This window comes from Stegodyphus dumicola, chromosome 4, assembly GCF_044657685.1.
Source record: "Stegodyphus dumicola isolate Sdum_Otavi_A_Nest chromosome 4, ASM4465768v1".
Lineage (NCBI taxonomy): Eukaryota > Metazoa > Arthropoda > Arachnida > Araneae > Eresidae > Stegodyphus > Stegodyphus dumicola.
In genome coordinates this window covers 29084375-29096419 of record NC_140771.1, presented here as the reverse complement: position 1 = coordinate 29096419, position 12045 = coordinate 29084375, and the positions used below count along the sequence as shown (strand labels likewise).

The 12045-nt window shown below is 33.9% G+C and overlaps 1 protein-coding gene across 2 annotated transcripts in view; it reads right to left on the bottom strand.

Annotated features, from left to right (window-relative positions):
* Window positions 1–12045, bottom strand: part of E(z) (histone-lysine N-methyltransferase E(z)) — a 106391-nt gene that overhangs the window by 84708 nt on the left and 9638 nt on the right. The window contains exon 3 of one of the 2 annotated variants that reach the window (XM_035351013.1): window positions 8939–9083. In XM_035351013.1, the coding sequence (XP_035206904.1) occupies window positions 8939–9083 (145 nt within the window). The remainder of the gene's footprint in view (window positions 1–8938; window positions 9084–12045) is intronic. The other variant, XM_035351014.2, reaches the window with a different exon arrangement.

The window sequence follows — 12045 nt, the reverse complement described above, 5'->3', positions numbered from 1 at the left end:
CTTCAGTTTGGGATACACACTTACGACGGTTGACAGCTCCACTAAGTCTGAGCTGTGCTTCAACCAATCAAAATATGCTACCCAGAAATTCCAGTTCAAGCGTAACCATTTCCTGAACCCACTCAGAAAATTGTACCCTGCGATCTGGCTCATCATTTCACTGTTGTATAAGCTTTCGAATGTGCACATGTAACTTGCCTTTCTTCAGAATGTGCAGCATACTACTAGCACTTAACCACTCTCTCATGACCCTTGTCTTAAATGTTTTTCTGGTATTGCTGAAACAGTTCAAGGCATTGCAGCTGAAGATTCTTCTCTTGTAGCTGTGTGAGGACGTCCTGATCAACCTTTGCCCAGTGCACACTGTTTGAAATGAATCTCAAATTTGTGTCACAGGCATGTAATTGTTAACTTTGAAGATGGATCTACCCATATTTTCCGTCAACTGTCTCTGGACCCCAGCAACATTCTCAAGGTTCCACTACTACTTAATAACCTGCTCCGACTCTTCAAAGCTTAAACACAAGCCTGCCATAATCATGTTACTGTCCTGCCACTAACTGGCTTATGCCAAGTAGATCAGTGATTCTGCTATATCCTGTTAAGGAAACAACATAACATTACTTTTTCTCAGAAACATAATCTAGTAAGTAGAAAAATATATTTTCCATGGCAGTTTACACTGTGCATACATTTTTTTATGCATCCTGTAAAAAGAAAGGAATTTTAAAATTTATATGGAATGTTGATATATATATATATATATATACAGTACAGTTAACAAGGAAAGCAAAAATATTTGGTTGGTACAATATAGTCTATGTTGACATAACTTGCTTTTAACAAGCAAACGCAGTTATAGCAAGCAATATATTTTATGATTCATAAACTTCTATTGATCTTCACCTCTCCAGTTTAGCTAATCCTTTCTTGGAATAATTTCTTTAACATTCCAAAGTTAACCGAAATTAGTGATGAGTCATAAATCCTGCAGATATGTGATGGCAGCCTTTTTTTTATTTTGCGGAGTGATCAGGATTGAATTTTTACCACCAAATTCTACATGTGTTGTCCAGCCTATCGATCAAGGGATCTTCAGAAGTTTTAATCAAACTTTCGTATGCAGTTGATGATTTTGATGCTTCTTGACAGAAGGAATAGAAACAACCTCAAATGCGAATATAAACGTACTCAAAATGATATGGTTAATGACAGATGCATGGGAGAATGTTAGATCAACATGCATTACCAATTGCTTCCGTAAGGCTGGACTGGACATTTCTCAAGAGGAGCAAACCAATGAGAAAGAAGTACATTGGAAAATTTGGAAATTAATAGAGAAGAATTTTAAAATTATACACCTGTTGAGGCCAATGTTATCTCTCCTCAGATATCTACTCCCGAGCATATTGTAGCTAAAATTCAAGCTAAATCAGATGAACAAAATAATGAAAGCGGTGATGATAATGATGAATGTGACAAATTTCAAGCTGAACTGCCCCCAACATACTCAATGTCTTTTGAGTCAGCAGTAAAACTTTGTTTTTTGAAGCCAAGAGTGCAAAAGACAAAGTTTTTCAGGACATGGGTCTTCTCAGAAGAAATATAACACAAGAAAGAGACAATAAGGTAGTCCAAAGCAAATTAACCAACTTTTTTTATGCTGTACAGAAATAAAAAAATAAATATTTATAATATACACTGGTTATCATAAATTAAGGAAAAATCACAAAAATAGCGACAACTCTCTCAAAAATAAGCCAAATCGTGTAAAATTTCAATATGTTGCCAAGTAAGAGTAGCTGAGTAAAACTGCAATACGCAAATTAGTGGCACTGCACTCGGAATACGTCATCTGCGAGGAGAATAAAAGTCCATGTTTGAGAGCAAGCCCACCTATTTCACTGTGATAGTGACATCAGAAATCTGAGATAGCCAATTCGTAACAATGACCTCCAGGCATCATTTGCCTGCAGAACTAGGATGGAAAGCCATTGAGAGACTAGAGGCAGGATAAAGTCAAACAAAAGTGGCCAGATGGCTAAATGTTAGAGTCCTTCTGTGGACCTGTTAGAGTCCTTCTGTGGTTCATAGACTTTGGAGGCGATTTCAAACTACAGATTCGGCATCTAGGAGGTTAAGCCAAGGACGGCCAACTGCTACGACAAGCGCTGATGACCGATATTTGACATTATGTGCACGCAGGAATAGAACCACTACTCTGACTCTTCTTAGATCCTCCCTTGCTGCAGCCATCGGAAGGTTGGTGTCAACATCAACTGTGCGTAGAAGGTTTCACGAAGGTGGTCTGTATGCGAGACGAGCAACCATTTGCGTGCCGCTCACGTTACGCCATAGGAGGAACCGCTTGCAGTAGGCACGACAACATGTCCACTGGACGCCTGATCAGTGGAGGGCTGTTCTCTTTACGGATGAGTCCAGGTTTAGTCTAGAAAGCGATGGTAGGCGTTATTTGATATGGAGAGAACCTGGAACCTGTTATCATCTGTCAAACATCCGTTAAAGAGATGCATACGGAAGAGGCAGTGCCTGTGTTTAGGGTGGCATCTCTTTGGGTGGACACACAAACCTCCATGTCTTTCCAATGGAAATCGTGAATGCTACGGTTTATAGAGATGACATCCTTGATGCTTATGTGTGCTCATGTGCCGGGGCAATAGCTGATGCTTTCCTGTTACAGGACAATAACGCACGACCACACAGGGCTCGTATTGTAGATGATTATCTTCAACAGGAAACAATTATGCGCATGGAGTGGCCAGCTTGATCCCCGGACTTGAATGCTATCGAGCACGTTTGGGATGCTTTAGAGAGACGTCTAGCTGCTCTCAATCCGCCCCTCAGACCCTTGCCACGCTTGTAACTGCTTTGCAAGAGCAATGGCTCTCGCTTCCTATGAAACTGATAGACCGCATAATTGAAAGCATCACACATCGCTGTATGTGCTGTATTGCTTCTAGAGGCGACCATATTCCATATTGAAAGTACTTTTCCTACAGCAAACTGACACCTTCGATATGTTCATTTTATACAAGTGCTAATTTCTATACTACCATAATTGTCTGGTAATTTATTTTTATGTTATTTGATATGTTACTATGTGTTGAATATTGTAGGCAAGTTTCATAAAGTTATACATGTAACTTTTTCAGTAATCGTGATTTTTGTGATTTTTCCTTAATTTATGATAACTAGAGTATTAAGTATGTAAGAATTTTTATGATTTTTCTCCCGAACCTGGATCAATCGGTTACGATCACTTGGTTATAACGAGCAAATATCGTAGTCCCTTCAAGCTTGATATAAGAGAGTTCGACTGTACATATATTCTGTCTACTAAATTTTTATCTCTGCCATGGTACTGCCTACATTTTTTATTTTAAGTTCATTTAAATTGAATTCTCTTTAAAAAAAAAAAAAAAAAAAAAAAAAAAAAAGGAAAGAAAGAAGTAATAGTTTTGACAACAAAATTTTAAAAAGTAATGGATAAATTAAAATGATTCATTTTAAAATACAAAACTTGCTGTAAAAAAATATACTAACTCAAAAATTTAAAAAAGGTACTTTATGAACTGAAATTATATCAATTAACGATAAGTGAATTAAACTTGTTTTGATTATGTAATCATTTTAACAGCTTTATTGTATAGTTAAAATAAAATTTTAAATAATTAGTAAACTACTCTTGCTATGTCAAAACATCACATATTCTGAAATACATAACCTTTTTAATATTGGTGTTGGATTCTGAATTAATACTATAAAATGAATGCCAAAATATAACCATAGATTAAAGCATCACACGAAAGTGCAAGAAAAATTAAAAACCAGAATATCCTTACATGGCTTACAAAATAGGATGTTCACAAATATATAAATTAATAATATTCAAATTTGCAGTGCTTTAGAAATCCAAGCTTCAATCTTTATTCAAAAATCTAACATTGTTTTGATTTAAACTAAATTCTTCAAAATCTGTGATTCTGTCTTCATTTTTGAAATCTCGCCACATTATCTTAGGTTAGGTTGGTTATCTGAACATAGCAATGCACACAAGAGCTATCTGCTTAAAGGAAGGACGGCTTTCGTGGACTTCCTAAGTGGAAGAAAGTTTGCATTCACATTAGGCATGCAAAAACTGTGAAAATACAGCCAGTCTATTTGCCAAGGTTCGAACATGGGACAAACTATGAGTACTCAGTGGTTGGGCCTGCTTAAAACTCTTTATTTCCTGCATCAATAAAATAGCTCAATTGTGTCTTGACGGGACTTTTAAGCCCCAATTTTAAATTTTAAGGAAAGAAATGAAAAATTTATACATTTTTTGTAAGTTTAATGCGAGATGTTTCTCATCTATAAAGAAATATAATAACTTTTTTTTAAAAAAATAAAGTACAGTAATTTCGCGCGTATAGTCCGCGGACTATCTGTGTTTAAAATGCGAATTTTTGAAGCTGCGGACTATCCACCAGTGCGGATAATACGCTGGTTGTTCACGGTTAAAATTGTTGAAATTTAAAAAACACGCTGTCGTGAACTGCCGATGATCAAATATAAAAAAAGCGTGAGATTCCAAGTATCCTTCGCACTGCTTTAGCACAACTGCCGGGAGGGGGAAAAGTAGTTGATGCGCCAGCTCGGTTTTTTGGTTTTTTCAACATTCAAGGAGCCATAGTAGCAAGTACCTGGAGTACAAAAAAAAAAAAAGCGTGATTCGTTTACATATAGCGTGGTTTGGCAACACCGAGTGAGTGGGGTCGAAGGTCACATTTCATTACCACTTATCACGAGGATAGCATGTTGCACAGTATTTTGTTTTCGTATTTTGTCTTTCATCTTCGCTAACATTGATGAAACATCGCCGGAGATTTACTGCTGAGAGTTAGTTGAGAAAACTGAAAAAGATGGAAATAGAGAAGCGGGCCGTTATTGGTTTAATCCTAGTATCCGGTACACACAGGATTTGACTACTTTTGGCGACTTTATGACGAGCAGTGAAAACGGGACATATACGATGAGTAGTTAACGGGTCATTCAAATAAAATATATAGTTAAACATAGTATATACTATGTATATAGTATATATACTATGCGTGTATAGTATATATATAGACGTTCTTTGGATCATTTTTGGTGTTGGCGATAATTTTCAAAGTCGCGCCAAGGCTGCACCGTATACTAGGATTTTACTCCGTTATTTTGAAGTGGACGAGAAAGCGGTGAGAAATTTGCACAAACAAAAGGATGTGTTTAAAAAGCATGGGAATATTGCCGTATTAAAAAAACGTAATTTCGGACGTATAGTCCCCGGACTATCCAGTGGTGCGGACTATCTGACAATTTAAAAAATTTTTTTTATATAAAATCGTGTCTGCGGACTATATGTGCGAAATTACGGTAATTTGGGACATAAAGGGTTAAAGTAGGAGTCCGGTTATTAGTCTCTAATTTGCTATTCTGTTTGTAAATATTTAAAATATAGCCACAGGCATAAAAAGTTGAGTTTAAAGTTTTGTTTAATGCATTATTTCATAAACTAGCATCCCACAGTGCAAATCAATTATGGTTACTATTATTCTATTTCTTTAGTGTTTGAGTTTGTGATGTTAGTTTTATTTTACAATGCAAGGTGTCAAAACAATTTTGAAGTTTATATGTTTGGCTTAGTAGAATGAAATTAAGCAGACGTTTTTAAATCTCAATATTAGTCACTCAGATACCATTATTCCAAATGCACTGTATTGCACGATAATGTATCTTCCCACGGGTTCACTTCGTAGAGCTGCTTCTGCCTCAAACTCTTAAAGGAAAGTTCTTTACTGACATGGAAGAGATAAATGGAATGCATCATCTACTCTTACAGCCATACCAAAAAAAGACTTCTAACAGGCTTGTGTTTAAATACCTGTCACATTTGGAATGCATCAGCAGTTTACGGTCTACAACATTTCTATTTTTTAAATACACTCCGATTACTTAATTGTCATACTGTGGATATAAAATAAAACTATGATTACTTGAACTTCAATAAGTTGACATTTTTCATGGAATGGTTCTTAGAACTATGAAGGTAAATTAAACTGAATATTGAAACATTTTATTTAATGGTGACACCAGTTCAAAATAATTTTCAGTTTCAGTTAAGTTCTAATTCAAATTTCAACTTTCAATTTCAATCCAACACGAAATATGATTCGACCATGTAATTCAATTAAAATGAAATTCTAAAAAAGTGGGGGGGGGGATATTTAAAAAAGACAACTATGATTAAAAAATAATATAAAAAAATATTTGAAGGAATAAATAATGCTCTTTCTCTCGCTGACACACAATAAATAGGAAAGTGAGCCAAGATAAATTTTCAAATTTCTCTGCATTTTTCTCACCAAATTTTACATTTAGTATTTAAGCATAATATAAGTCATAGAATCGAAATATGGAAAAAAAACTGACATGTCTTTAACTTAGAAAAGGCCGATTTTGTGTGAAAACATATATATTAGAACAATGCTATATATAAATCTAATACATATCTCAAGTTCCGCTTTCTAGAAATAAAAATGCAACTTAAATTCGATCAATAGGCTCAACAGAAAGGGAGATATAGAACTGCCTTATTGTGTCTTTTTCTGGGGGGGTGTAACTCTTCCTAAGAGGAAAGTTCTTGTTTGTACCAAGATAATATTTTGCAATATGTATTTACTAGATTTGGGGGGGGGATGAAGAAGTTACCCATTGTTTCCAAGCATGTAAAATAAAGTATTTTTGACAAAAAGCTTAAAACATTCCAATTTTCATTCAAATGTACACGATGAAAGTTTTATGATGGAAATATGATGAAGGATTTACGATGGAAATATAACACCAACAACTACTGACAAAGTATTAGAATAAAAAATGGGAACTGGCTCTAGAAAAATCATTAGGGAAAAAAAAAAAAAAAAAAAAAAAGGCAAGTGTAGAGAAAACAAGCAATTGTAGAGTTTGATGAGTTTTTTTTTTTTTTCCGGGGGGGGGGGGGGGTAAATTGCAATTTTTAACAAAGCAAGTTGCTTCTCATTTCGTAAAACACCTGTTTATGGGTTTTTAATTGCGTTTAGCATTGTATGCTATCATTTTAGTTGTTACTCATTTGGAATGGTTCATAAACTGTTAGTCAAAAGTCGTTAATTCAGACACCCATAATCTGGAACGATCTATAATCCGGACCTCAAAGCTACAAACTTTCTGACACATTGACGCATGTGCGTAAGACCTTTACGGCTGCGCATAATACGTTTACGCATGCGCGTTTAATATATAATGAATGGTATAAGCTAAAATTATCTAATTATCTATTTCACTTAATATTGCAGATTGCGTTGTTCCTTAATCTTCGAATTGGATCCGGCTTATTATTTTTTGCAGACTGTTAGAGCAATTTTATAAAAGTAAGCTTGAACTTTTGATTATGTCAAATAGAATTTCCGATGCTGGAGCTCCCAAAGAATCTACAAAGCGAAAGTATGTTTCGATGTCCATCAAACAAAAAGTGGAATTGCTGCAAAAAATGGATAAAGGCATATCCTTTGTTTCTCTAACCATTCCGAAATCTGTTTATCAATTTCACGCTGCTCTGCGGCCGGGGGGGGGACGCTGCGGCACGCAATGAATTGGAAGTTGATCTGTCAGCACTATCCTTACCTTTAGGGCAGATGTTTTTATTTTATTTGGCTTACAATTCCTTACTAAATGTAGTATTTCATCTCGATGTACTCCGTCTTTGATATGATTTAAATCAAATTCCTCGTCATTATAATTTGCTTCGGATATTGAAGAAAGTGACACAGAGGTTTTTGAAAATGAAAAAATTTCGATTGACAAATTAGTCGGTATTCTCGACACAGCAATTATAGGACTTGAACAGCGGAACTTTGTAACTGAACAAGAAATTATGTCTGTTTATAGAATTAAAGAGAAAGTATTATCACATAAAACGAAGCAACTTAAACAACTTACATTGAAAGAAATGTTTAATAAAGTAAACAAATAAATATTAAGCTTTTTTTTTTTTTTTTTTTTTGTAAATTTTGATACCCTTTAGATCATAATTGTTATTTATTTCATAAATTACGGTTTAATATTTTTTATTTTATAATTTCTGCATGCCATCTTACCAGATTTAAACTGATGATCTATAATCCGGAAAAATCGATAATCTGGAATCGCCGAAGTCCCGATGAATCCGGATTAACGACTTTTGACAGTATTTAGTTTTAATCTATCTCTATGAAGTTGATAAACGTTAAAGATGATAGTTAGCCAATACACAAAAGGAACTGTTTTCGTGAATTAGACTTGTAAGAATAGTAGAATAGCAGGGGGGATATAGAGTAAAAAGACATGGCTTAAACTTCAGAAGAAAATATGACATCTTCTACCTCTGTTTCTGAAACTAGTCAATAGTTTAAGGGAAAAAATTCATCAAAACTTCCTAGGTATAGCTCCGCAGAGGCAATATTAGTATGCTATCTTGAAAGAAAAGTTTAATATCAGAGTTATAATTTCATTATATGAAATTACATAACTCACTTACATTGTGAGTTCTCCTTTTTTTATGCTCCTCAAAGTTACAGATATTTAAAATCAAAATATCATAAAATCATTTTAACTTTTATGCAATGGATTAGGAAAATAAAGTATCCTACCAGTAAAAAAGTTTGTGAACCATGCAACATTTAAAATTTCCAGTTAAAGCTTCACATGGATCTTTATAAATGAAAATCTTATTTCTAACTCTCAATGTGCAACTTCCAAAATTATTAATGCATCTTTCTTGGGGATTGGGGGGGGGACAGATGTTCTGATAAAGATAGCAGCAAAAATTCAATAAAATATATTTATCAAATAAGGCAATACAATTTGTGGAATATAATACCTTGATTTCATCATTTCTTCTGAAGCGTTTTAACTGCCGTAGTTTCATGTACTCTGATTTGACTTTTTTTTTCCATTCACTTGGAACCTTCTGCACTTCTTTGTTAATCTTTTCATATCTTGGAGTAGATAATCTAGAACTATAACTGCATGATATTATGTAAACAAGAGGAACTAAAAATCAAAACTGCAAGCAAGAGCAAATAAAAATGCTACAATTTCCAAAACTTAATCTAAACATGTAACACGCTCACTTTACATGTAGTATTAATAATAAGTGCAAGATAATTATCATAATACCAAAAAAATTAATAGTTTTTAGCACATTCTCATATGCATTAATAGATGATATGAAATTGATTATTAGTCCTCAGCCATTGTCATTTCATGTATGAAAAATAAACAAATGCTGTTGTACTGGGGCATATATAACATTTAAAAAGATCATTTATAAATTATGATAAAAAGCAAGTGTTCACAGAAATTATCTATTTGATATGCAATAAATTAAATGTATTATATATTATATCAATTAAATAAATTATACAAAAAAAAAAAGATTTAATTATTAAGAAGTATATTTATTATTTTTAAACCACTTAAACAATTAAGACATTACAGATTAATTGAACATGGAATATAAATTAATGAGATGAGGTTTTACTAAATAGCAACATTCTCAGAACACTCTACTTCTGAGATTCTATGGGAGATAAAGGCATTGTACAAGCTGCATGCAAGACAAATACACAGCAACATGATACAGCATAACATAATGATCCAAAAATTTTAGAAAGTGCTAAGAATTCCTGAATGAAAAAAATTACAAAATGTATTTGTATAGAAGAAATAAAACAGTACAGTAAAAATATATTTATGGGTTCCCCTTGGCAAAAATTGGTGATTTTTGGCGATACATGGATACCGAGTTTGTGCAATTCTTCAACTTGTTATTTTGGCTTGTGTAGCAGCGATTTTTGCGCCAAAAATCGCCATATCTAAAACATCGACCAGAGAACTGCACACTCCCTTTACTTTGTCCATGTACACATCAATCTATATTCACTTTAAAAGTCAAAGGAGCAGCCAACAAAAAATATATAATCTCAATAAACTACATTTTAAATCAAACAATGAAATAACATAAAAAAGAAAATTCATCTTTGCACTATACAAAGGAAATATCCACTTATTTACTAATTAATGTGTCCTTAGTCAAACAAAATTCCTTAACAGCATCCAAAAACTTCCTAAAATTATCTGAACTAGAATCTGTATACTGGCGTCCCCATATAAATTAAAAAAATAAGAGTAAAAAATGTCCTCCATAGCACCGTTATCATCCAATGTTCAACCATATGCATTTATTTCCTACAAACAGGACACCTTATAATGGCTATTAAGTAAACCTTCATTTACACACCAGTCAATTAATGCTCTTTTCTCCTTTCTTTCTAAATTGTACAGAAACTTCAAATTAATCTTACCATATTCAGCCATTTTACCGTATAAACCACAAAACAAGCAACGTATTTCCTAACCAACACACACCACAAGCCCTTACAAATCTTGGTACTTACGTATTATCGCAACCAGGTTGGCGTGATTTGTAAGTTTGAGTAAAAAAGTATGAATAGAAAGAAAATGTACATTTATTAATTACAGATAATTTTTAATACAGTTTTTTATGTTATTTTGTTTTAAAATATAAAATAGCAATTAAACCCTTCCGGTTTCGAAAGTTGCAGAATTATTTTTTCGGCGGAAATCTTTTGGCTATTGCTTTTAGCACTGATTGAAAACCGTCTTCGCCATTGTAATTATTCCAATCTATAACAGTTTTGTCAGCAATTCCCATCTCTTCTGCACAAAATTTAATTGAGGTTAACTCTTTACACCAACAATAAATGAAGCGCACCGCTGTCACAAATGAAATTCGGCTACCTTCAAACCAATTTCCGGTTCTCACACCCAAATGTTGATTGCACTCTTCGACGTTACATTTCCAGAAGATTTGCTTTCCAAAATATAGTTTCATTTTATGAGAATTTTTACAAGTACGTTCGTTCGGTATAATTCCATATCCCTGCAACACTTCAACAGCATCTTTTTCACTCGCAGGCAGATCCCAAATACCCATCGTTAAAGTATTTCAGGGCATTCAATCTAACCAGTAAGAAAAATAATTTCTTTACGAAAAACTACGTATAACACGTAGGGTTGTCGTAAGTAGGGTGGCCAAATTTGGCGATTTATGCGAATTTTGGCCTGGTTGCGTTAATACATAAGTACCCAAATCTTTTCAAAATTTACCACAATCACGCAACTGATTACATCATAATAGGGTTTTCATAATATTTAACTACTCAGGTTACTATAAATGGAACAACAAATTGGCGATAATACAAGGGGCACCTTCAATCTACTCTAACCAACTGTACATAACATTAAGGATAAGACATATAATAGTAATGAAATTCTGGCATTTAATATGTAGCAAGAATTCCAGACAGTGTCTTTATATTACAACTTATTTTGTCACCAATTACAAAATTTATTCCAGTAACTAGCAAGAATTTTTGATACTTTATAATTATCTATGCTCCCACTAGAAAGTCATGAAAAAGTATTCCCGAGGCAATGCAGTATATCGCTGAAATATTTGGTAAAAGTATAGTTTAGGGTCCCACTTGGCGATTTTTAGCGGTACATGGATACCGATTTTGTGCAATTCTTTGACTCGTTATTTTGGCTTGCGAAGAGGCGATTTTTGCGGTCCCCCTTGGTGAAACTTGGCGATTTTTGGTGGTACATGGATACCGATTTTGTGCAATTCTTTGACTCGTTATTTTGGCTTGCGAAGCGGCGATTTTTGGCGCAAAAATCGCCGCTACACAAAGCCAAAATAACAAGACAAACAATTGCACAAACTTGGTATCCATATACACACTGATTTATTTTCACTTAAAAAAAAATCCCGAATTGCACAAAAGTGGCATTGCACATTCCTTCGACTTTCTCCATGTACATGTTGACCTATTTTCACTTAAAAAAAATCCCTGAATTGCACAAAAATGGCATTGCGCACTCTTTTAACTTTATCCATGT